Source organism: Amborella trichopoda, chromosome 8 (assembly GCF_054954075.1).
Source record: "Amborella trichopoda isolate Santa Cruz 75 chromosome 8, AtrichopodaSantaCruz75HAP2 v2.0, whole genome shotgun sequence".
NCBI lineage: Eukaryota > Viridiplantae > Streptophyta > Magnoliopsida > Amborellales > Amborellaceae > Amborella > Amborella trichopoda.
In genome coordinates this window covers 44,041,645-44,069,472 of record NC_142343.1, presented here as the reverse complement: position 1 = coordinate 44,069,472, position 27,828 = coordinate 44,041,645, and the positions used below count along the sequence as shown (strand labels likewise).

Here is a 27,828-nt window from a genome sequence, read left to right as displayed (position 1 = left end):
AATATATAGGTTGAAGATGTTATATCTCCAAAATTTAGGATCCTAAAGATAATCCTAGGTTGTTTCCCGAGGGAGTAAATATACTCCTAAAGTATAATAGTATCTTTTTTCCTCAACTCAAAGTATAAAACATATTATGCATTTTTTGATTGATGGAGTAGATGCACAATATGCTCTTGCGGGTGTTCCCTATAGAAAAGTTTGTATAAGGTTTATTATACGAAATAGGTTGCACCTCACAAATCCAATACAAGAGTGTCCAAAAAATAAATTTGAAGTCCTAAATAAGTACATATTCTATCAAGTTATCTAAAACTTTATTTTCAAGTGTTTATAGATCTATTTTTTGCATTTATTTAAAGAAGTAACTATAAAGAAACCATTTATCTTTTGTATATGGAGCTCACAATTATTCCTACTCATTAGATGTCAAATTGGATAGCTTGAGATGAGACAAGAAGCCCGAGAATTATTTATGTGAAAGTTTGTCTGTTCAATGACACTCTTACAACTGCTTATTTTAAAATTTAAGCGATAAAAATAATTGTAACATTCATGTACAAAAGATAAATAATATATTTTAAAACGATCCTTGTTTTTTGGGTTTTGTTAGGCTATCGTGGTAGTGTATACCCTTAAAAGTCCTAAACATTTTTTTGACACTTAGATACCCTTATCCTAAAGTGTAGTAATAGATACCCTTATCCTAGAGTGTATTAACTTTTTGTTTAGGGATATTTAAGTAATTATTAGACAATGACATTATAACATGATATGTGACATCACCCATAAGATGCATTAATCCTCTTTTAACTACTAATAGAATATCCATATTTTTTTATAGGAATATCCATTCTATCATTCTAAATGAAAAAAATGCTTTTACCTAAAAAATTTTTTATTACAATTCAAGGGGTATCTACCTATCAAAAAATATCGCAGACTTTAAGGGTATACTCCTCTAAGTGGTGTAGCCTAACAAAATTCTTTTTTAAATTTTAAATTTTTTAATTAAAGTTAAATATGTATTTTTAAGTCATCAAAACTTTTAAATTTTTTAATTAGAGTTAAATGTGTATTTTCAAGTCATCGTAAAATTTTGTACACGAGCTGAAGGAAATAAAATATTTAGAGTAATCAATTACGAAGAAATAAATTACAAGGAAATAGGATATTTAGAGTGTTTTTGGGTACGTTAATTATCTACATTTACCTCTAAGATTTCCGCAAATTTATTAACCATTACGCGCTTTACTGGTAATATGTGACGCGCGTCACTTGCCCATTAAATACCCACCCCCTTATTCGCCGCGAAAAAATCAGGAACTATTCCGACAACCACTTTCCCCTCAAGTTCGCCTCAAAACCTAGCAGAGCATCACCTGCTAAGCCCTAACCCATATCTATCTCTTCTGTTTCTCTCTTGATTTTATCTGAAGAAGGAATTCACTCTCTCTCTCCCTCCGAGATATGGATGATTTTTCTATCTAAATAAATCGATTCAGAATTCTTGCACGCCAGCCAGTCTTTGCATTCATCTCAGGGAAAGCAAGCACTACAAATAATTGGTCCAAACAAACCCTAATTATGATTGCCCTGTAGGCTCTTAAACCAGGTAACTTTCATTTCCTTTCCATTGGATTCAATTTGCTGTTAATTGTTCAGGCGATAAATTCCTTTGGCTATCACTTCCAACTCTGGATTAAAATTCGCCCATGGCTTGATTATTTGTGGAGTAGTGGTCAATGATGGGAAACTGGAGAATTATCCCGCTCAATCCTTTTTTTCCTTCCCACTGACTGTTTTTGTGTGTTTTTGTTCACGTAAACAGTAAAAATCCCCAAAAATATATAATAGACATAAAAGCGATAAATGAGATTATCATCATTGGATAGGTTTATTTAGTGACTTATCATGATGGACTTCATCAAGGTCATATACTGATTTGGTTAAATTGAATTCCATTTCATTCTCATGATTTGTTCGAAATCCATACGAGATTGGGCAGTGCAGAACAAATTCAATGTCATTTAATGGCGGACTATGGGTTGGTGTTGATTGATTGCAGTAATTTCATTTCCATTTGCCACGAAGATCGGTGTAATATGAAAGGACTTTGAGTTTTCTGAGACCATGCTTTCCTCAAATTTTTATTACAATGAACTCTTTTTCTGGTTGGAATTATTGTATGTACTGTTATACTCCCAAACGTACAACTACCATTTGCAGCCGGTTTGAGTCGAACGCCTTTCTTCCCTCCCTAATTTTGGGATTGTCCATGAATTATATAATCCTAAAGCTATTTGTTCCTGAAGCTATTTGTTTCTTTCATATTTTTGGCTTTAGTTGTTGTTTTAATTGGTCTTATTGGACCTGTGTTTTAGTTGGTTCTTGACATTCTTATAATTGCCACATTGGTTTGAATTAGTGGTTCAATGTAATTGCAGCCGCTGATAAGTCTGGCTTTCAATTAGAATGATTCTGTATGTTCACAGTTGGGTGTCTTGGTTGTGGCAGAGGTAACTGTTGGGTGTCTTATTAAACTTGTGTTTTAGTGAATAAATTTCAGTTTCTGTGTACAATAGTCATGGGTTATCCCCTTTCTTTTTTGGTGGTAGTTATAGTAGTCATGGAGCCAAAGTTGCCAGTACATCTTCTCCATTATGTGGATTTTTTACATATTCCTCATTCAGTTGCCTCCAGATTTTATTCTGGCCAATGATTCTTTGTCCTCAGATACCAAACTATCCATGAATGGGTTTTAATGGCCTATCTTATGTGGAGAAAAAAAGGAGATGGAGAACACATTGATGATCTATGGAATAGAATATTTAGCTTTTTGGATCTCTTTTATGTGAGACCTTGCAGAACACGATTCTCTTTTATATGATTATGTGATGCCATTCCCTGATTAACGGAATAATATAAATTATAGAATAATTATAAGGAGAAGAGGGACAAAATTAATCCATGTGGATATTACCTTCATGTATTAGAATACAAATTAGTTTTAATTGATTGTTTATCCTGAAAAGGAAAAAAAAAGTATTAAAAAAACCATATTAGAAAACAAAGTAATTTTAATTGATTATTTATCCTAAAAAGGAAAAAAAAAACAGGTATTAAAAAAAGGGTGCGGTTTTTATAGAGCCGAGACTCTAAACAATCAAATTAATTTGTATAGAGCCCACCTTCAAATAGTGTTGAGAAATATAATTTCAATATTGGAAAGTTTTATGATAGCCTTAAATTATATTTTCATCATTAGTTATAAAATTTAAAGCTTACAAGATTGTACTAGTTCTAAAACTTGAATTCCATTTTTTTCTCATGTCCATACATCTTGATGTCGAGATGATCAATTTGATGACATTTGGGCATCAAAACAATCTCTTCTAGTGAAAGTTTTGAGGTAGGCTATAATTTGATTGTTTAGAGCCAAGGCTCTATATAAACTTTTCCCTTAAAAAAAACCACATTACTATAGATAAAATTAACATAGGATTTCCTAGCCAAAATGGTGGTAATGCATTTCCCAAGTTTCTTCTAAACATCGTCAAATAATAGCAGTGTATTTCCCAGGTTGCATCTAGATACTTCCCAGACAGTAACAATCCATTTGCAGGTAATGTATTACGCTAGTAAAATATTTCTAGGTACCCAAACGAACCCACATTTGCTGACAGAAGTTTGAGATGCACCTAAAATGTTGATAATAAAATTATCTCAAGCTAAATTCAAAATTAAATAAAATAAAATAAATTAAAACAACAAAAAACGAATGCTAACCTCAACTCAAAAACGAAAAACACCAAGACTTTTTATTTATTTTTGGATAGTTTAGGAATTTGAGAAAAAAAAATCGATCATCATTGTCGGAGCTTCTTCCCAATTAATTGGGTCGGTAGGTAAAAATAAAAATCTCTGAAGCTCAGCATCAGTCATCCCCAGTGGCTTTGCAAGCTGAAAACCCTAACCCTAACTCAAAGCCTCTGGTGTCTGCCTGGATGACTTCACTAATCTGATTATGTGACCTTCTCCCCTTATAGAGGGAAATCATAAGTAACCTATTTCAATCTCTTTGTCTCTCTATTACTATCACTTTTCAGTATTTGATCATGGTTTGCTTGAAGCAGTATATGATGGAGCTATGTGTTTTCTTTCTTGGGATTCACATTTACGTAACTTGGTCGTTGCAAATTTTATTTTATTTTCTTATTATTCAGGGTTAGATTTTTACATCTCTATGGGTTACAGAATTGGGATTTGGGTTCAGGCTCTTGTTTGATTTAGGGATAATGTTTTCTTGTCTCAATTTGTCCTCTTTTTATAGGATCTGCAACCTGCTTTCCTCAATCTTTTCTTCAGTTTCTAGTTCGATGTTAAAGCTCGACATGTTAAATACGTTCCATATCCATTTTAATACTTTGTTTTTTAATTAAGGTTTTGGTTTTTTTGTATATTTCCATTTTTTTTGCTCTAGATTAGATGGGATTTGTATGGAGTGGAAATTTATCCTATATTGACATCTGTTTATGAATTGTTTCTAGGTTGTGCCTGCGCAGTTTGTAGTTCAGTATTTATTTACATGATATTGTTATGGCGTTATTAGTACTTCATATGGCCATCATTTTATCTGTATCACATAATGAAGTTGCTATAATTATTGCTACTTAGTTTTCTTGTTAAAGATGATAATGCTGATTTTAGAATGTGAAATACCTGGCATGAGAACAATCCTTTATTTTTTGTTCAAATGTTTCTCTCTTATTTTTTTTTAGGTGCGAAAATATCCATCACTAGATGGGGAAAGAGAGAGTGATGAGCAAATATGGCACATTAGAGATGATGGACCGCTAAATCAAAATCGTTTTCATTTGTATCAGATGAATTTGAAACGTTAGAGCAGAGCATGAAGTTTAAAAGTAACATGTAGCACTGTCACAAATAGCTAATTGGATCTAGTACACATGGTAATAGTCATTCAAAGGCACATTTAGAAATATGTCCGAAGTGAGTGCTTGTAATTTCGTGACAGCAGTTATTACTAGCATCTTTGATGAAAGGGGAAGGAAGTTTGGTGAAATTTAAATTTGATCAAGAGCGATGTCAAAATGATCTTGCAAATATGGTCGTTTTACACGAGTACCCTTTTAAAATAGTAGAAGAACACACTGGCTGTAGATATTTTCTAAGAAATCAACAATTATTAAGATGCTTTCCAATCATACCATAAAATCTGACATAGTGGAATTTTATGAGAAAGGAGATGAGGAAATTTGTACGAGGAATTAGAGGGAATTCCTAGTCGCAGGACCCTCACTACAGATGTATGGTCTTCGTGTCCAAGTCAAGGTACTTATGCCTGACTGCCCATTATAGATGTGATGCATGACTCTTGCAAAAACAGATCCTCGATGTTTATGCACCATTTCCTCATGCAAGGCGATGCCATTGGTATACTTCTCTTAAAATCTATTGTTGCATTGGAACAGCGACTGAAGTTTCTCTACCAAATCTATCAAGTTGTTTGTTGGCTCATATGGTTGACTTCAAACATATGACGGAGTTGCAATGAGTGTTTGCAAAATGGCCTGGGACAATGTCGAACAAAACTGTGGGTTAATAAGAGAAAATTTGGGGATTATGTTTATATAACCTAAAACAATTCTGTTTAGTGAGACTGCGAGAGAGTTTTTGGATCACTAGAAAGTGAGCTGGGCAAATTATGAGTGTGGATTTAGAGAGAAGAGACTTGGGGATGCTGGAATTAACCCAAGTAATTAATAGATGTCCTAGGGAGAGCTTTGGGGATCACTGTGTAGTTATAATTCCTATCCCCATATTCTTAAACCTTTGGTCAGAGGTCAACATATACTTGCTTCTGAAATGGAATTTGGGGAAACATTGGAAAGTTATCAAAATACACATAACTTATCAACTGTTTAACATTTTACCTGTTTCAACTATTCTAACTCACTTACCCAAAAAAAAAAAAACTATTCTAACTCATGATCATGTGCATTTTGATGGGCTTTCCTAAATTAGATCAAAAGATATAGGTTCCTATGAAGTTTTGTATATGTTGATGCATGAAGTTTTGTATATGTTGATGCTTTTAGCATATTGTTTAGTATGAAGCAAAGTTTTAAAAATCGCCGATCCGGATCGGAATTGTCCAATCTGGATTGGGTATCGGTACGGCCAGTCCGGTTCCCAACATATATCGGGGGGAACCGGCTGGTTCACTGACAAAACCACCAATTTGCCTTCTACATATCTTTTAGGGTTTTGGTCTGCTCTTTTTTATTTTATTTTATTATTATTATTTTCGAAATTGACTGTTCCTTAGGTCCTTTGATCACTAGTTTGAAAATGAATTTCAAATAATTCTTGTTATTTTTGGGGTTGGATTACATTTCTCATTTGGTCCATCCTTTTCAAATTTTTGAACATTTAAAATTTCGTATCCTTATTTTTTGAACATTTGAATTTTGATTAGGGGTCTCTAATCACTTCTTTCTGAAATGAAATTTGGGGAAACATTCACTGAATATCGTCATGGAGACCAGGAGAGATTCCTGGATAAGTTCTCACATGTGGAGTACAAGAGATTGAAGAAAGTTTTAAAGAGTTGTCGAAGATGTCATTCAATGCAAGCTTCTCAAGATGAGAGATTAGAGGAGACTGCGAATGGTGGTTCTTCACAGCTCTGTAGCTCCGATTCTTGCCCTGGTACACACTTTTTAGCTTTTATGCCATTCAAATTGAGATAATTATGGTTTTAATGATATATATGTGTATGTGTGTGCACATTCTTTAGCTTCTATGCAATTCAAGTTGAGATAATTATGGTTTTATGTGTATGCGTGTGTGTGCATGCGTGTATGTGTGCTTATGCATGTGCCTGTGCGTGTGTGTCCCCCACGCGTTTACGTTTTTGGTTATAAATGGATTGCACCTACATGAGTTGTTTTATGTCAATTATAAAATTGAAATGAAGCAACTGTGTTTTTCTTTCCATTTGTGTTTGATCATTGTTGTTTTTTGCTCTCTCATTTTTCTATATTGTTTTGAATTTTTTTAATAAGATTTGACTTGGTGTGCTGTAATTGTTTGAATTTATATATGCTTTAGGTCTCAGGATCTACTTTCAAGATTTCATAGGTCAGTGCCATGCATCTGAATACATGTTCACCCTTTGCCAGATGTTTTGAGCTCAGTGAATAATATTAAACCATCAGACCCTAAAACTTACAAAGTCATGTAGTCCTGAGGAACTCTATAGGAAATGTGGTAACCCACCTCATAAATGACATTATTTATTACATGACAAAGAAAGCAGTTGTGATGAGCCTAATGAAACCCCGGAAATCTGATGATCCTGGGCTTTTTCATTCCTACAGTGAAGTCTATGGCAAGTTGAAACTTGCAAAGGTAAACCAACATGGTTTAACATTGCGTCATTGCTTCATTGATCTAGGCATTGATATCTTTCATGCATGTTACCTTCACTTTGATTTCTTTCATAGGAAAAGGCAATGACTTCAACATAACGGTTACTGAATAGCCTTCTGATTTCTCCTCGTATTTATACATGATCCAGATATGGGGTAATTGGAAGCCCTTATGTTGTAGGTGAAAATGGAATACCATGTCAGCTGCATGGTCAGTGGGTGCTAGGGTAGAATTTTAAACCAATGTTTAAAAAGTCGGGTTGGTACTCACGGAGAAGTATAGCCCCCTCCCCCTCCCTTTTTTATTTCCCCACCTCCTCCCTAAAAGGAGTTCCTAGGGCAGGGGTTTAGGCCCCTCGGGAGTTTCTAGGGCAGGTTTAGAGCCCCAAAGCACCTGAAAATAAATAAATAAATAAATAAAAAAAAAAAAAAAAAAAATATATATATATATATATATATATATATATATATATGTATAGATGTATATATATCCAGCCTTCATGGAGGAGAGAGCGCCAGTAGGTCGGTTCTTGCTACATCGGGCGGCAGCAGCTGCCTCAGGCTTGAATACAACACCTGTGGTGGATCCCCCATCATACGAATCACCACCATCGTAGTCAGCATTACAATCTCAACCATGTCAACAAGACTTCCCCATATGCTAGTAGCACCACACGTTTGTTTGCGTCATATTCTCCCTGCAGCAAACGTGCTTTTCCAGGACTTTCCATGAGCGGAAAATGCCTTTTGCATGAGTCTCAAGCCCAAATATAGTCGAGCAGGTCTCCCCCGGATCAGCCGTATAGCCAAGAGAAACCATTAACCAGATTAGAAGAGCTTGCCCCACCCATGAGTAAATATTTTGTAGTAGCCTCATTAGACCCTACATCTCTCTTGGTATATCCAGATAATATATATATATATATATATAAATATAAATAGTTATAGTTATAGTTATATTGATACAGACATCAAATTGCAACAAAACTCAAATGTCATATTAGCATATTACATTTACATAAATTGTTAACACAACCATCAAAAGTAAAAGGCAATTCTATGACATCACTATCACCACCCCAAATATCTTAAAATGACAATTTCTTAAAATGACAATTCTATGTCATCAAATTATAACACATTATACAAGGAAAAATCTATTAAACCTAATTCAAATTTTGTATTGGACAATGCTTTTCAAAGTGAATTCGATATAGGTCCAAACCAGGAAATACCCACAAAACATTTCAAGCTTTCGTCTACACACATGTAAAAATTTCATAAAAGAAATAAAGCAAAAGAATATCAAATGATTCAAAACATAATATACTGTATTAAAAAATACCAAACCTTAATTCAAATATTGTATTGTACTAGCCTTTTCAAAATAAAACCGATATCGACTGAATTGGTCACCCAAAGTCCTCTTATGCGACCATTGCAAACATTATCTCAATCGTGCAAGAAATCTCAAATCCCAATTTTTTTTTAGAGTTCCTCTCTCTCAAGGATGCACAAGAGGGGTTATGGGGGACTAGAATGTCCCCCCAAATCCTTTTCCCCCCTTTTTAGGAGAAAATCCCAGAATAGCCCCAGCGAAGGGCAGTTTCCACCCTCAGCCTCCTTGCCTCGGGGCGCCGCCTAGGCGTTTTGGCCTCCGGGCCGCCTAGGAGGTTGGGCAGCCGAATTTTCAAACATTGCTTCAAACAGTTTGTTAGCGACTTAGATTAACTTGTCCTATTACACACAAGACCTTATACGTGCTACTTTCTTCTTCTCCAAAATTTCACAAAGGAGAAAGAAAACATGACAGACAGAAAATCCTCGAAAACATTGAGATAAGGAGGGTATGAAAAAGATACAAAAAAACAATCATGTACTAATGTGAGATTTCCTGGAGTCACCTTCTTTGCAATGGTGCGCCAGAGCTAGAAAAAGGCAAAATCTTTTCCTTGCGCTCTGTTTATGACTGAATTGCGGAGATTGGGGTGGAGATTTTAGGCTGCAGAAGTGTCTCGTCTCCCTTGTGGCTCTCAGGTTTGACATAGATAGTACTCTCTTCGCAACTCTCCACTTACCAGCCCTATTTCCTAATTTTCTCTCTATTAAATTTTTTACCAAACCTCTTTCTTTTTCTTTTGTATATAATCAGGCATATTTTTTCTATCTAAGTAATAGCCAAATTGCTTACAGAAATCTCCTAGTTCTTTTTTCTTGGTGAGCTTTTGTTTATCTATTTGTCTTTTCAATTTCATATCAGTGCATAAGGCTAGGCCTTCAGCACATATTTCTGCCGAGAGTTCTCCAAGTGTATATGATGAATATACTATTACTCCATTATGTTTCTTTCGCAGTCTTTCCTTGACTTTTTCTGCGAATAGATATGGAAGACCAGCGATAAATTTTTCCTTCCAGTGATCTAGCTGACAGTCTTCTCGTATTAATAGCCTTGAGAAAAATACATCTTTGTACCATTTATAATGAGATAGAGTAGGACAACGTAAGTTAGATAGCAGATCTTCTGATCTTGCTGCTAGTAATGAGGTACTGCCTACAAAATGTAGAGTGATTGTATATATTAAAGTATTGACAGCATCACTTTCTGTATATATGACTTCTTGATTTTGTTCATTTCTTCCTGTCCATTGTCTTGTATTATTCAAAATTCTTTGTTTGGTATCATCATCTACATAAAAATCCCACCATCCCCTTAACCATCCTGTAAATCCATTAACTATTGCTTTAGCTACTTCTTGGTCATGATTTCCTGCCATTTTATTAGCAGAGGCATACATGGTCATATGTCTCATAACATCTAGTATTTTTAATTCTGATAGTCCATCAATTTGCCAATTGACTATTGATCTCCCTGAATAAGATACTACCTGTTGTATTGAATCTTCTTCCATTTGAATATCAACAGGGGTAGGTCTTTTATGGTAGGGTAAGGCTGTTATGGGTTTCCAATATTTTCCATAAGCTATTTTATTGATAGTGTCCATTAGAGGTGTAGTATCCATAAATGCTTTTTCTTGATTTTGGATTGTATCCTCTATAATGGGTTATTCTTCTGTTAGCATCATTGTTTCATGCTCAGGTATTACAGCTTTTCCTTTATCAGAAGACTCAGGTGTTTGAGAAGTAAGGGTTGATGGAGGAATATTGATTTGGGATGAAGGTATTCCTTTTATGTCTAATTGGGAGAGTTTGGAAATTAATTGATCCATAAGAGATTTATTATTTTCTCCAATGTGAAATTTATTTTTATTTAACTCAGGAGGTGGTTTGGGGTTTAGGGTAAGTGTATGAACATCATGTTGAGGTAGTGGACAACTACAATCTTCTGATGATTCTGTAGTAGTTGCAGTGTAAGAACTATCTGTTCCTATAAGATCAAGGTCATTACTATCTATTTCTTCTGTATAAGATTCACTAGAAGTGGAGGAAGTAGAATCATAAGAAAGTATATTTTTTAATTTTAATTTTGTTGTATCGTCCAAATTTAATGATTCTATTTTCTTTTTTAATTTACATTGGTGTTTATAATGTCCTATTTTACCACACTTATAACATACTGGTAGTTTTTTCCTTTTCTTTGTATTTGGGGAAAATTTATGAATTAATTTTCTCTTGGATTTTTTATAATATTCCTTATCTTTCGTTTTTCCTTTGGCTTTATATTTGTCCTTTTTGTATTTTTTCTTTTTCTTTTGTATATAATCAGGCATATTTTTTCTATCTAAGTAATAGCCAAATTGCTCACAGAAATCTCCTAGTTCTTTTTTCTTGGTGAGCTTTTGTTTATCTATCTGTCTTTTCAATTTCATATCAGTGCATAAGGCTAGGCCTTCAGCACATATTTCTGCAGAGAGTTCTCCAAGTGTATATGATGAATATACTATTACTCCATTATGTTTCTTTCGCAGTCTTTCCTTGACTTTTTCTGCGAATAGATATGGAAGACCAGCGATAAATTTTTCCTTCCAGTGATCTAGCTGACAGTCTTCTCGTATTAATAGCCTTGAGAAAAATACATCTTTGTACCATTTATAATGAGATAGAGTAGGACAACGTAAGTTAGATAGCAGATCTTCTGATCTTGCTGCTAGTAATGAGGTACTGCCTACAAAATGTAGAGTGATTGTATATATTAAAGTATTGACAGCGTCACTTTCTGTATATATGACTTCTTGATTTTGTTCATTTCTTCCTGTCCATTGTCTTGTATTATTCAAAATTCTTTGTTTGGTATCATCATCTACATAAAAATCCCACCATCCCCTTAACCATCCTGTAAATCCATTAACTATTGCTTTAGCTACTTCTTGGTCATGATTTCCTGCCATTTTATTAGCAGAGGCATACATGGTCATATGTCTCATAACATCTAGTATTTTTAATTCTGATAGTCCATCAATTTGCCAATTGACTATTGATCTCCCTGAATAAGATACTGCCTGTTGTATTGAATCTTCTTCCATTTGAATATCAACAGGGTAGGTCTTTTATGGTAGGGTAAGGCTGTTATGGGTTTCCAATATTTCCCATAAGCTATTTTATTGATAGTGTCCATTAGAGGTGTAGTATCCATAAATGCTTTTTCTTGATTTTGGATTGTATCCTCTATAATGGGTTATTCTTCTGTTAGCATCATTGTTTCATGTTCAGGTATTACAGCTTTTCCTTTATCAGAAGACTCAGGTGTTTGAGAAGTAAGGGTTGATGGAGGAATATTGATTTGGGATGAAGGTATTCCTTTTATGTCTAATTGGGAGAGTTTGGAAATTAATTGATCCATAAGAGATTTATTATTTTCTCCAATGTGAAATTTATTTTTATTTAACTCAGGAGGTGGTTTGAATAATACTGATTTAGGAATAGATGGTATAATAGCTTTTTCTTTGGATACTATTCTTTCTATTCTTTCTGTTTGCTTCCCTATAGATTGTAGATATAGATTTGTATAATTGTTTTGTTCTACAATATGAGGTATGTATTCCTGTTTTTTATTTATTTCTTTAGGTATGGCTTTATATGGTGTAGCCACGATATCATAGAATGATGGGGAGTGTATAGGCTCATTCTTTTTCGGTATACTTGCCTTAAGTATAATACTTTTTTCAGGTGGATGTATACTAGCTGTTGTAGTACCATCAGTACTTATATATGTTTTTTCTTCTATTGTTTGAATTTTATCGAATGAGGGAATAATAATTTTCTTGTCTAAACACATATCTTTTAACCATTGAAAAAATCCTATATTTAATCTTTCTTTGTGTAAAAATTTATTATATTTTTATGTAGTAATTCCACCAATCTGGGTGGTTGAAATCTTTTTAAATACCATTCTCGTATATTTTTATTTTCTTCTGATAAATAATCTTTTTTGAGAAAATCCTTATTTATTTTTCTTTGTTTTCTTTCTAGCTTGGCTGCTAGATAGGCTGCTATATATTCTTCTGAATATTGAGTATTATCATTAATATCATCCTCTATTTGTAGTGTACAGACTTGGAAGTCTTGTAATTCTTCTATACTGGGTTCAGTATTAGAAGTTGTGGGATGAGTTTTAGATGTGTATGTTGGAATTACAATATTATCTCTAGTCCTATGTGTTCCTTGAAATTGTATGTCTGAATTGGATGAAGAAGGGTGATTAGGAGGTGGTAATATGATAACATTTGGGTTGTGTGAATATGATTTTCTACTTGGTATGTTTTGTTTACTATTCCTCTTTCTATTGATATTAGTATCATCCTGGACTTGCAAATTGTGAAGTGTATTTTGAAATTGAATTTCCACATTACCATCTGTATGTTCTATTATTTGGTTAGGAATATGATGTTGAGGAATTTCTTGTGGTTGATTGGCATTTTGTAATGCCCATGATTGGGGTAATATAATATCTGACCATTTTATGGTTTTTGGAACAATCATATTAGATTTTTCTATATTTGTTTGGAACAAGACTGTTTGATCAAGTTTTAAGGTATTGGGACTTAACGTATTCATGACCTTATAGTATATTCTATATACTATGGCTAGATTTTGTGAACCATGGATCATATTAAATCCATGTGTTTTGAGATTTATTGTTAATATATCTAGGATATTCGGATCGGTTAAAGAAACAGAAAAATTAGGAAAACAATTAAAATATATTGGACCACTACAGAGGCTGGATTCAACCATGCCGAGTAGAGAGTCTGTGAATATATTGTGTCTTGTATCTCTTAGGCATACAAGCACAGAAGTGTTCAACCCTAAACGGGTCAAAGGTTTCACTGCTATTTGGATGAGGCCAATGTGTAAATATTTATAATTATTTTCTTTATGTTTTTCTATTACTTTCTTTGAAAGTAGGTGAAAGTCTTCTTGGTTTTGTGTTACTGATAGACTTTCTTCTACAGTCTTGATGGCATATCCCATCTTAAGTTTGAATGATCCTTTATTATAAACATCATGAATTGGTACCTTAGGAATATTCCAATTTTGAATATTTTCCTCAATATCATTTATAATAATTTGTTCTTTATTCTTAACTCTAAGTTTTGAAGATGAAGATACAGTTTTACCAGTAAGATTCTTTATGAGATTAGCCATCCGTAGGTTGCGGATAATACAATCTGGACATTCAGTGGCCTTAGCTTTTTTCCCTAAGCGGCTCTCCTGGCCTTGGCGGTACTTTTCGCATCGGCTTTCACTTGTCTCTTGTCTTAACTCTCGGACCAACTTTCTTGGTGGTTAATTTCACTTAGTATCTTATGGGAAATTGTCTCTTAATCTTAATCTTATAGAGTGAAAAGAACAGTTTTACTAATTCTTCAGTTGTAACTGTTTGCACAGTTCCACTGTGGAATAGTTCTACTGTTGTAATTTGTTTGACAGTGTTTCACTGTAATGGCTCTGATACCACTTTGCGCCAGGATCTACAGCACTGTCATTTATATCACTTTATTTCTATTTATTGGTTTTTTATGTTTCAGGTTTCAGGATTATGACCAGGATTATAACAGGTATGTAAACAGCAAACTGTTGTACTGAATTAGTGATTGTAAAATTCTATAATAATTAAGGCAGAACAATATGATTCCTATTAACGGGACTATTGAGATATCAAGTACTATCCACTGAGCATAACTATTATTGCCTATTTTAATATTAAATAAAATCTTAAATTGCATAGTATGCAAACATAAGTAGGCACATACTGAGTTCACACTTTATTATTGTACAAGAAATTTTACATGACAAGATATTACATAGAGGGAACAATAAAAGCAGAGAGAAATAAACAGAGAGAAATAAACGGTAAACGGAGAGATAAACAGAGAAATAAACAGGGAAATAAGAAACTTACTGAGCACATAAACAGTAACTGGAAAATAACTCCAGTGATGAGGGCAGTATGAAGGTAAATCTTGGATATTACAATCACATATAAGTAATAGACCTCTACAACCTTTCAGACCTCTGCAACCTTTCAGACCTCTGCAACCTTTCAGACCCCTGCAACCTTCCAGACCTCTGCAAACTTCCAGATTTCTTTTGCAACCTCATCCTCCAGGCCTGAAACCCCAACCTCTGCACCTATAATCTCTCCACATCCGAGAAAACCTTGTACCTAGACTGTCACAAACCTACTTACCCTCACAGCAATAGTTCTGAAGCTATCTTCGCCCTCATAGCTCAATCAGGTTCTCTCTTACCTTGTTTTATTACTTATGTGTGATTGTAATATCCAAGATTTACCTTCATACTGCCCTCATCACTGGAGTTATTTTCCAGTTACTGTTTATGTGCTCAGTAAGTTTCTTATTTCCCTGTTTATTTCTCTGTTTATCTCTCCGTTTACCGTTTATTTCTCTCTGCTTTTATTGTTCCCTCTATGTAATATCTTGTCATGTAAAATTTCTTGTACAATAATAAAGTGTGAACTCAGTATATGCCTACTTATGTTTGCATACTATGCAATTTAAGATTTTATTTAATATTAAAATAGGCAATAATAGTTATGCTCAGTGGATAGTACTTGATATCTCAATAGTCCCGTTAATAGGAATCATATTGTTCTGCCTTAATTATTATAGAATTTTACAATCACTAATTCAGTACAACAGTTTGCTGTTTACATACCTGTTATAATCCTGGTCATAATCCTGAAACCTGAAACATAAAAAACCAATAAATAGAAATAAAGTGATATAAATGACAGTGCTGTAGATCCTGGCGCAAAGTGGTATCAGAGCCATTACAGTGAAACACTGTCAAACAAATTACAACAGTAGAACTATTCCACAGTGGAACTGTGCAAACAGTTACAACTGAAGAATTAGTAAAACTGTTCTTTTCACTCTATAAGATTAAGATTAAGAGACAATTTCCCATAGGATACTAAGTGAAATTAACCACCAAGAAAGTTGGTCCGAGAGTTAAGACAAGAGACAAGTGAAAGCCGATGCGAAAAGTACCGCCAAGGCCAGGAGAGCCGCTTAGGGAAAAAAGCTAAGGCCACTGAATGTCCAGATTGTCATTATCCGCAACCTACGGATGGCTAATCTCATAAAGAATCTTACTGGTAAAACTGTATCTTCATCTTCAAAACTTAGAGTTAAGAATAAAGAACAAATTATTATAAATGATATTGAGGAAAATATTCAAAATTGGAATATTCCTAAGGTACCAATTCATGATGTTTATAATAAAGGATCATTCAAACTTAAGATGGGATATGCCATCAAGACTGTAGAAGAAAGTCTATCAGTAACACAAAACCAAGAAGACTTTCACCTACTTTCAAAGAAAGTAATAGAAAAACATAAAGAAAATAATTATAAATATTTACACATTGGCCTCATCCAAATAGCAGTGAAACCTTTGACCCGTTTAGGGTTGAACACTTCTGTGCTTGTATGCCTAAGAGATACAAGACACAATATATTCACAGACTCTCTACTCGGCATGGTTGAATCCAGCCTCTGTAGTGGTCCAATATATTTTAATTGTTTTCCTAATTTTTCTGTTTCTTTAACCGATCCGAATATCCTAGATATATTAACAATAAATCTCAAAACACATGGATTTAATATGATCCATGGTTCACAAAATCTAGCCATAGTATATAGAATATACTATAAGGTCATGAATACGTTAAGTCCCAATACCTTAAAACTTGATCAAACAGTCTTGTTCCAAACAAATATAGAAAAATCTAATATGATTGTTCCAAAAACCATAAAATGGTCAGATATTATATTACCCCAATCATGGGCATTACAAAATGCCAATCAACCACAAGAAATTCCTCAACATCATATTCCTAACCAAATAATAGAACATACAGATGGTAATGTGGAAATTCAATTTCAAAATACACTTCACAATTTGCAAGTCCAGGATGATACTAATATCAATAGAAAGAGGAATAGTAAACAAAACATACCAAGTAGAAAATCATATTCACACAACCCAAATGTTATCATATTACCACCTCCTAATCACCCTTCTTCATCCAATTCAGACATACAATTTCAAGGAACACATAGGACTAGAGATAATATTGTAATTCCAACATACACATCTAAAACTCATCCCACAACTTCTAATACTGAACCCAGTGTAGAAGAATTACAAGACTTCCAAGTCTGTACACTACAAATAGAGGATGATATTAATGATAATACTCAATATTCAGAAGAATATATAGCAGCCTATCTAGCAGCCAAGCTAGAAAGAAAACAAAGAAAAATAAATAAGGATTTTCTCAAAAAAGATTATTTATCAGAAGAAAATAAAAATATACGAGAATGGTATTTAAAAAGATTTCAACCACCCAGATTGGTGGAATTACTACATAAAAAATATAATAAATTTTTACACAAAGAAAGATTAAATATAGGATTTTTTCAATGGTTAAAAGATATGTGTTTAGACAAGAAAATTATTATTCCCTCATTCGATAAAATTCAAACAATAGAAGAAAAAACATATATAAGTACTGATGGTACTACAACAGCTAGTATACATCCACCTGAAAAAAGTATTATACTTAAGGCAAGTATACCGAAAAAGAATGAGCCTATACACTCCCCATCATTCTATGATATCGTGGCTACACCATATAAAGCCATACCTAAAGAAATAAATAAAAAACAGGAATACATACCTCATATTGTAGAACAAAACAATTATACAAATCTATATCTACAATCTATAGGGAAGCAAACAGAAAGAATAGAAAGAATAGTATCCAAAGAAAAAGCTATTATACCATCTATTCCTAAATCACTATTATTCAAACCACCTCCTGAGTTAAATAAAAATAAATTTCACATTGGAGAAAATAATAAATCTCTTATGGATCAATTAATTTCCAAACTCTCCCAATTAGACATAAAAGGAATACCTTCATCCCAAATCAATATTCCTCCATCAACCCTTACTTCTCAAACACCTGAGTCTTCTGATAAAGGAAAAGCTGTAATACCTGAGCATGAAACAATGATGCTAACAGAAGAATAACCCATTATAGAGGATACAATCCAAAATCAAGAAAAAGCATTTATGGATACTACACCTCTAATGGACACTATCAATAAAATAGCTTATGAAAAATATTGGAAACCCATAACAGCCTTACCCTACCATAAAAGACCTACCCTGTTGATATTCAAATGGAAGAAGATTCAATACAACAGGCAGTATCTTATTCAGGGAGATCAATAGTCAATTGGCAAATTGATGGACTATCAGAATTAAAAATACTAGATGTTATGAGACATATGACCATGTATGCCTCTACTAATAAAATGGCAGGAAATCATGACCAAGAAGTAGCTAAAGCAATAGTTAATGGATTTACAGGATGGTTAAGGGGATGGTGGGATTTTTATGTAGATGATGATACCAAACAAAGAATTTTGAATAATACAAGACAATGGACAGGAAGAAATGAACAAAATCAAGAAGTCATATATACAGAAAGTGACGCTGTCAATACTTTAATATATACAATCACTCTACATTTTGTAGGCAGTACCTCATTACTAGCAGCAAGATCAGAAGATCTGCTATCTAACTTACGTTGTCCTACTCTATCTCATTATAAATGGTACAAAGATGTATTTTTCTCAAGGCTATTAATACGAGAAGACTGTCAGCTAGATCACTGGAAGGAAAAATTTATCGCTGGTCTTCCATATCTATTCGCAGAAAAAGTCAAGGAAAGACTGCGAAAGAAACATAATGGAGTAATAGTATATTCATCATATACACTTGGAGAACTCTCTGCAGAAATATGTGCTGAAGGCCTAGCCTTATGCACTGATATGAAATTGAAAAGACAGATAGATAAACAAAAGCTCACCAAGAAAAAAGAACTAGGAGATTTCTGTGAGCAATTTGGCTATTACTTAGATAGAAAAAATATGCCTGATTATATACAAAAGAAAAAGAAAAAATACAAAAAGGACAAATATAAAGCCAAAGGAAAAACGAAAGATAAGGAATATTATAAAAAATCCAAGAGAAAATTAATTCATAAATTTTCCCCAAATACAAAGAAAAGGAAAAAACTACCAGTATGTTATAAGTGTGGTAAAATAGGACATTATAAACACCAATGTAAATTAAAAAAGAAAATAGAATCATTAAATTTGGACGATACAACAAAATTAAAATTAAAAAATATACTTTCTTATGATTCTACTTCCTCCACTTCTAGTGAATCTTGTACAGAAGAAATAGATAGTAATGACCTTGATCTTATAGGAACAGATAGTTCTTACACTGCAACTACTACAGAATCATCAGAAGATTGTAGTTGTCCACTACCTCAACATGATGTTCATACACTTACCCTAAACCTTAAACCCTAAACCCCAAACCACCTCCTGAGTTAAATAAAAATAAATTTCACATTGGAGAAAATAATAAATCTCTTATGGATCAATTAATTTCCAAACTCTCCCAATTAGACATAAAAGGAATACCTTCATCCCAAATCAATATTCCTCCATCAACCCTTACTTCTCAAACACCTGAGTCTTCTGATAAAGGAAAAGCTGTAATACCTGAGCATGAAACAATGATGCTAACAGAAGAATAACCCATTATAGAGGATACAATCCAAAATCAAGAAAAAGCATTTATGGATACTACACCTCTAATGGACACTATCAATAAAATAGCTTATGGAAAATATTGGAAACCCATAACAGCCTTACCCTACCATAAAAGACTTACCCCTGTTGATATTCAAATGGAAGAAGATTCAATACAACAGGCAGTATCTTATTCAGGGAGATCAATAGTCAATTGGCAAATTGATGGACTATCAGAATTAAAAATACTAGATGTTATGAGACATATGACGCCGGGGAAAACAACCCATGCATTCTTTAGTTCCTTATGAAGGGGAACCTTCACCCTTGACTTGAACAAACCATTTTTGTATAACTATTTTATTTATTACATTGACAGAAGGAACTGGTATTGTTGGTACTTCTGAGGATTCAGGAGTATCTATTATGTTTTCATTTATTAAGTCATTGAATTCTATTTCATCTGTCTCAGATTCTTGTTGAGACATTTGTTGCAATTCTAGCATTTGAATTCTTCCTTTTAATTGTATTATTTCAGTTTTTATTTCTTTAATCTTTTTTTTGAGATCAGAGATTGTAGGTTCTTTTTGAGAAGTGTGTTGATCACTTACTCGTTTGATAATAGCAGAGAAATTATATTCATCTGGATTTTTTATAATAGGTAATGGTTTTGATTTATTTTTTGTAATATTGATAAATTGAGTAATGATAGCTCTTTTTTCATTAGGATCATTTATTTTATCTAGGGTTTAGGGTTTAGGGTTTAGGGTTTAGGGTTTAGGGTTTAGGGTTTAGGGTTTAGGATTTCTCACCTACCCCAAACACCCCTCCAACAACAACAAAAAAAGAAAAAAGAAAAAAAGGAATTCTCAGCCCAAGAGGAAGCCGAAGTGATGCCTTTTGTTTTGAGAATAGAGCAGGCCTGCCTTCATATTGTCATATGTGGGGTAGTTTGGGAGTATGGTTTTTGTCTTCTAGTAGATATAGGAAATCTAAGGTGTGAGAATGACTTAATCTTAGTCATTGGACCATTGGTTAGACATGACAACTCAAGGGTTGAAATTCACCTTTATCCTTGTAGGATTCATTCCATCTATATTTGTTGAAATTAGGAGTGGGATTGGAAGTTGGGGGATCGTGAAAGTTTGGAAGATGTCCATGGGAGGGAGTGCCGTCCTTAATAAATAGAACTATCTTGACACTAAGGTGGAGAAATAGAACGATCTTAACACTAAGGTTGAGATCACTCTCAGTCGTTTGGGATCGCGACCCCCAATACTAGGGATTGAGATCCAAGAATAAATATTTGGATCCCTTGGGATTGCTTCTTGCGAGCACTTGTGCGAGATTCCGGAGCAGCATCATCACCTGGGTTTGGTGATCTATAACTATGATCCCATCATTCTTCTAATCTTTAGTAGGAATCCAATCTCCTAGAGATTCTTCCTCTAGATTTCCTAACCAACTCAAACTTGGACTAAATCTTTCCAAAATATTTAGGAAACCTTTTTTTAAGTTTACGTCGTAAAGAACTAGGACTTGCCGCGAGATTGAATTTGCAAAATGAAAATTGCAATAAAGTTCCAAATTAGATGATGAATACCTCACGTTGAAGTTCTCATGGACACGCACTCAGACTAACTAAGGCTAGGGTAGGAATCGGTTCAAGACCAAGTGGTCAAGGTGGGGGGGCACCAAAATGTGACATCTTGAGTTCCATTCCTATCACTAGTAGAGGACCATTTCCTTGCTAAACTACTGAAAAAAAAAGAGGGATTAGGTGCAATGTTTTAAAAAATGGGCTGCCCAGTGCTTAGGCGCCCGAGGGGCCTTAGGCCACACGCCTAGGCCTGGACACCAGTACCTGGGCTCCCACCTGGCGGTGCAGGCGAGCGCTTAGGTACATGGGCCCTTTTTATATTTTTAGAGAAACCCTTAAGGGCAAATGGGGTAATTTTGACCTCAAAAAATGCTTAAAAGAGTACGTGGGTTATTTTAAACCCCTAAAAAAACTAAAAATAAAAATTTATAAACCCTAAATCAATTAACTATACCTATTTTTTAGAATAAAAAAAAGATTTTGTGGCTTCAAGAAGCATCCTAAGCTTTTGGAGACGATTACAAATATTGTTATGCACTATAGATTATTAGACTTTTTTAATTTTTCACTAAATTTTCTGTGATTCGAAGTTTTGAACAGGTTTATTCTTAACAGGTGATATGTTTGTATAAGAAAAAGTGCGTTACTATACATATAAGTGAAAAAAATTACAAAATTAACACAAATATATGCATATGTGCGCGTTTGGACAGCACATGTATGTATATATCTTAAGAATGTGTATAACAGGGTACCAAAGGTTCTGGGTCCCAGGCACTGAGCGTTGGGTGTTTTTGAAACCTTTCTAGGGCATAAATTCCACGTGGCACCCATCCTAGTGGTCCACATGGCCTTCGAGGGTCTATGACATGGGCCACATGTGTGCCACTAGCGTGGCGCACTTGTATTCCCTGTAACTACCACTGGAAGACCCCCGATTTTGGCCTTGTTCAAAGATACATTTGTCTCTTGCATTCCACATGTGTCTCTTTTTCTCTATTTCAATTTTTTTTTGCTCCAAGACTAATTTTGATGTGCACTAATCACCATTTCAAAAATAATGAGCAATAGTTTTTTTCAGTTTGGTTTGATGGAAATTTGAATCTACTTAATGCATTTTTGAACTTCACAATGAGTTATGCTGATACTGAGAAATGCTTATTTCTAGTGTGTGATAAGCAGTTCTTTTCTGAGTTGACAAAAGAGGCTTCAGAGATAGCTGGTTGCCTTCGTTCAAGAGTCAGGCGCCTTCTCCAACTTCATGTTACCAATGGGTTGCGGGGTTATGTGTGTCGTCTGCGACATTGCTTTGTGGATGACCAAGAAGCCTTACATCAAGGACGGATACTAATTGACTACATAACCATGAATGCCATGGCTATACGAAAAATCCTGAAGAAATATGACAAAGTAAGGTCCTGGTTTTTTCTTCCTTGTCTTTCTTCTTTTGGAGTCTTTGGTAGCTTCAATGTCACTTAACTTTCTTGCAGTGCGTTCTAAAACTTGCATGAGTCCACTCGCCACTTGCCCAGTAGGAACCGAACAAACTTGGCTGTTTCGTACATTTTGATACTGTAACTTGTACAATCTCAGCTGAGTCTCTGACAGATATGGACGATTCTGTACTGACAACTTGGGCTTCTACCAAGTCCTGAGGCTGAGCCTTATTTTTGAACATTGCTTTGACAATTTTAAAGGATCTATAAATAATGGTTGCATGCAGGTGCATTGCTCTGTCAATGGTAGGAACTTTAAGATAAAGATGCAGGCTGAACGACTTGAGCTCTTACAGTCCCCTTGGCTTATTGAATTGGGTGCGTTCTACATCAATTCTAGAGGCTTGGATGATGGAGATTCCAATCATTTTTGCCGACAATTCTCCTGTGATTTTAGTGGTACTGAGCCTGTAATAAAACTGATCATTTCAGACTCAGTTAAGCTCGAGTACAATTTGACATGTGCCATTTGTTTGGTAAGTTTGTCTTCTTCATCTTGTTCTCCTTCTGTTTTGGGTTTTTAGAGTTAAAATTTTTCAATGCTTATTATTTCTTTTAATTTTTAGAAATCCCCTGTACTTCTGGTGTGAGTTATTTGGTTGTCTTTTTTGGGCTTCAGTGACCAAATATCAAAATGCTACTGGCTATGGAAGAAAAAAACTTAAAATTTGCAACACAAGAATCAAAGTAAAAGAAAATGGAAAGGAGGCAAAATGTTCCGAGACTTCTGCCGCACGAGCTTATGCTGGAATCTGACGAGAAGTATAATATTGTGTGAGTGAATTTCATGTTTTCTCCAACGACCTTGCGAATGAGTTTGAAAATGCATTATAGTCGACAATTAAAAAAAAAAATGCATTATTGTCCATCTTATATCACTGAGAGAATGGTCCTCTCAAATGCATCCTCCCTGTTGAAGGTGATTTCGAAGTAACCATTCCAACTTCAAACCTACCAACCAGTAATCCTGCTATAAGCCATTATTGTCTGACTTTTACTGCCAAATCCAGTGGGCTAGATGAACCTTTTCCTTGGTCACCATTACTCCATAAAAAGTCCCATATTTGTCATCTGAAAATCTCCATTACCTATGGAAATAGATTTTGAGTGGATAGAATATCTAGTGGTAGAAAGATTATAAACATGAGGTCGTAAAGTGTTTGCAGAAGGTGAAAAATTGGTTGTAGAAAGATTAATATGTTCAGCTCAAATAAGTTTTTGAGCCGTGACCTCATTATCATTTTTTTTTTTGAGCCGTGACCTTGATTTTTCATTGACTTTTCCCTCAAATTTACTAATTATGTACTGTCCTGGAAATAGGTTAGTTGCTAGTGAATTAGTTCCCTTTGCAATCTTTCTTGAATCACTTCCATGTATAATGCCAGAGCACTATGGTTTTGGCAATTTTGGAAAATGTTGCTGGAATTTTGGTTGTCGCTAGAAACAAAGTTTCTCTTGTTACTTTTTTTTGTCTATGTTGGATTGGCTAGTCTACTGATTTTACAGACGCTATTTGAAATTTTGAATGGATGTATATGCAGGATACTCTTTTCAATCCTTATGCTCTGGCATGTGGCCACCTATTCTGTAAAGGCTGTGCCTGTGCGGCCGCTTCTGTGTTATTGTTTCAAGGGCCCAAAGCTGCACTTCATGAATCAAAATGCCCTGTATGCAGAGCGGTATGCTTTTTTGACATAATTGTTGGCAATGAAATTTATCAAATCGATTTGTATTTCATGCTGCTTCGGTAGACATTTCCAACATATGATAGAGACACATAAATTAGGTCTCGATCTGCGGTTATCTTTTTGTGTGGGAAGTTTCTAATTACTGTTTAGGTCTTTCTTTGTTTTCTCATCAAAGTTTTTATTTTATCTCTGGTGGATGGAAATTCATACAATATTAATTTTCTCATTGAATGCCCCACTATTGAATCTGAATTTTGGCTGATTATGCTATGTGTTTTGTTCTTTTCTTTCATTCATCAAATTTTTCTATATTATTCTTTGGATGGCGTAATTTTTTAGAGCATGCATAGCATACTCCTGCTGTGAGCTACATTCACTCCCTGGGGAAAAAGATTTTAGGAGGATTTTTTTATATGAAATTTTCTGATCCCTTTTAGAATCTCCAGATAAGTAATAAAAAAAAATAAAAAATTTAGAGTTTGTAAACACTTACGTCTGACACTCTGACTTTTCAATAATTCTTTATATAGTCTTGGGAGGTTTATTTTTCCGCCATACATAGGGTGCCTATGGTATAATTTCTTCCTCAAGGTTGGTTGCTAGGTTGTGGAGGTTAGGTTGTGGAGGTTACATCCTCAAATTTTCTGTCCTAATAATATTCCTAGATAGGGTTTTACCTGAGGAAGTGAATACACAATATCCTCCCACGGGGACAGATAATAATTTATCAATTTTTATGCTTTTTAGAATATTTTAAATGAATAATTTTATTCAATGATTGTGTATTTGGGCTCATTATTGTTGTATCCTTATGGCCAATAAATCTGGCAAGGATCTTCTAGAGGTAATGTACATTCCCACCGTATGTAGCTATGAGAGCTTTTTCCATATCCTCTGAAAGACTGTTTTGGGTATATCTGGAAATCAAGCAAGCTTTCGTTGTTTGTGAAAATGGTTTCCTTATTAAATAAATAAGACCCAACTTGGTTCTTTCCTCTCTGCAATTTAACAAGGAAAAGGCTTTTGCTCACTTATAAAGATTCATGTGCATTGGAGCATTATCTTGATTTACCTATCCATGTGAGTACCTTATCACTTGATTTGTTGAATTCGATCATAACAGAGTACTTTAGATATCAATGTTCCAGTATTTCCTCAGATCCTGAAATGGAGGTTTTTACTTGTTAGTAACATGCTAGTCTTGTTTAGCTCAGTAGGAAGGTGTTTCTTGTTGCAACTTTTGAGGTTTTCGTGTTCAAACCCAGGTTGCCTATTAATGGAATAAGAAAGACTCGATGGTCTTGAGTAGCTTAGGTCCATTTTCCATAGCTTCTGTTTTGTGCCATGTTATCCATGATGAACTTGTCCAAATGTTTATTTGCAATAATTAGCTCTTTTTTTTATGAGTGCAGTTTGTATAGAGCCGAGGCTCTAAACAATCAAAGTAAAGCGCACCTTCAAATAGTATCGAGAAATCTGGTTTCAGTAATGGAAATCTTTGTGATAGCTTGAAAATATATTTTCATCTTTAATTATAAAATTTAAAGCTTAAAAAATAGTGTGGATTGAACAGATCTATGAAAACTTGAAAATCTTGAAAATTGACGGTCCAAAAATGACTATTTTCAAAACTTGAAATCCATTTTTTTCTCATGTCCATGCATCTTGAGATCGAGATGATCAATTTGAGGATATTTGGGCATCAAAACAACCTTTTCTAGTGAAATTTTTGAGGTGTTCTCTAATTTGATTGTTTAGAGCCTCAGCTCTATATAAACTTATTCCTTTTTATATTATTAGTTCATGGTAATTCCCCATAGTTTCCATTATGTGACATGATTGTCATGACTCTCTCTCTCTCTCTCTCTCTCTCTCTCTCTCTCTCTCTCTCTATTGCGTGTTAGTGTTAGGCTTTCTTTATCTGAAACTAGAGTGCTGGTTTAATATTTTGCCGACTATTTCTGGTGTGCAGTCTGGGGTATATGAGGATTCTGTGCACATGTCAGAGCTGGACCTGCTTATAAAAACGAGGTTTCTTCAATCTCTCATTTTATCTTTCCCCATATCCTAGCGTTTTATGGAATACAGATCAAGCATTGCGGTTAGGGTCAATGGAATATGGTCCATATTGTTATCCTAAAAATATGACCATGAGGTTATCACCATCCCATCATTGGCTTGGATGGTGATGAAGAGGAGTGGGTCCCAGCAAACATGTCATCAATTGGGATTGTGTCCCTATCCCCCTTCATCACGCCCAACCCATTAAGTGGATGGTGATAAATCAGATGGTCATTGCTGTTACTATGGATCCACACTATGTTTTCCCTTATGACTACTCTATTTATGGTGCCTCAAATCTAGTTTTGCTGATAAAACTCCATATTCATCAGGTGCAAGGAATATTGGAAGGAGCGGCTACATTTAGAACGTGCGGAGATGGTGAAGCATTCCAAAGTGTTTTGGGATTCTCAGACGAAAACCTTACTCGGTTACTGATAGTGGATGATTCTGTTTCTTGAAAATAGACGGTGATTATTGACCAGAGAGAATTTTCCAGAGGTGGATGATCTACTGTTTTTGTTCCACAACTGGGGGGGGGGGGGGGGGGGAGAGAGATGTGGCCTTTCTTTGAATTTGTACATTCATTAATTTCATTCATCTATCTCAGAAGTTAGGTAATTGGTTATGTGAGAAGTTCAACTTAAGACAACATTTTAATAAATAATATTCTTTTGTATTGTTGAGGGTGGAAGTTCTTGAACTCATGCCCACATTTAATAAAACTGATTCTTTGAATTGCTTGTGTATGTGGCTATTTCCCTATTAGAGAGAGCTTGGGTTATCTAATTTCAAAGGATTGTATACAATGAGACCATTTATCTATTCTACAAGGAGGTCACATTTATAGATTGGATGTATTATAAAGTTCGAGAGATTAATTCTGACCACCTTATACAAAAGGTAAATGATTTTATTGTATACTTTTTCAGTTTTAAATGTGTATGGACCGTTAGAGTTGTTCTTCAACCTGTTCGATACTCGGTGCGACAATGATTGAGATTGCTATGGTTGGGATGATCTTGAGCTGCCTCATCATTCATATTAGCTTTAAACTTTAAATTATAGGTGGAGTTATTTGTTTAGTTGTTATTTGATTGTTTCAATGCTATCTTGGTTAATTAACCTTTTATGCAATATTATTATGAAAAAAGTTTATGGCGTGAACTCCATACAATAGATGTTTGGTTTACTGCAAAAACCCATTGAAAAAGGTTCTTTCCATGCTGAAAATTCTCCACTTGATCATCCTAACCAGGTACGATGGATAAAAGATTTTAAGTCCTAAAAACAATTAAGTGGTTATAGATTTGTTTGATTGGCATCATTTTTTGGAATTTTAAATTTAAAATCAGGGTTTGAAAGTTCATGTCATTGGAAGGTTTGGGCACCAGTATCACGTCTTTCAACAGAATTTGAAGGTGT

The 27,828-nt window shown here is 34.4% G+C and overlaps 1 protein-coding gene across 9 annotated transcripts; it reads left to right on the top strand.

Moving 5' to 3' along the window:
- Nucleotides 1-1,262: 1,262 nt before the first annotated feature.
- LOC18432379 (SPX (SYG1/Pho81/XPR1) domain-containing protein / zinc finger (C3HC4-type RING finger) protein-like protein) lies at nt 1,263-27,141 on the top strand. 9 transcript variants are annotated; one of them, XR_016060858.1, is made up of 9 exons: nt 1,314-1,615; nt 4,782-4,973; nt 6,503-6,735; nt 22,327-22,568; nt 22,882-23,130; nt 23,274-23,428; nt 24,196-24,333; nt 26,315-26,373; nt 26,736-27,141. XR_016060858.1 is itself a non-coding variant. In XM_088873984.1 (8 exons), exons 3-8 carry the CDS (start codon nt 6,528-6,530, stop codon nt 26,839-26,841), a joined length of 1,002 nt encoding a protein of 333 aa, XP_088730110.1. In that variant the 5' UTR covers nt 1,314-1,615; nt 4,782-4,973; nt 6,503-6,527; the 3' UTR covers nt 26,842-27,141. The 9 variants fall into 9 exon arrangements, 6 of the variants coding, with proteins under 6 accessions (XP_006842550.1, XP_088730112.1, XP_088730110.1 ...); XR_016060857.1 differs by lacking the exon at nt 4,782-4,973 and having other exon boundaries at nt 1,263-1,615; XM_088873984.1 differs by lacking the exon at nt 23,274-23,428.
- Nucleotides 27,142-27,828: the final 687 nt, after the last annotated feature.

Excerpts from the sequence above, each read along its gene's own strand:
- LOC18432379 (XM_006842487.4), top strand. The coding sequence starts at position 6,528 with ATGAAATTTGGGGAAACATTCACTGAATATCGTCATGGAGACCAGGAG. Across the intron at positions 23,131-24,195 it reads TGACATGTGCCATTTGTTTG|GATACTCTTTTCAATCCTTA; the intron begins GTAAGTTTGTCT and ends ATGTATATGCAG. Across the intron at positions 24,334-26,314 it reads AATGCCCTGTATGCAGAGCG|TCTGGGGTATATGAGGATTC; the intron begins GTATGCTTTTTT and ends TCTGGTGTGCAG.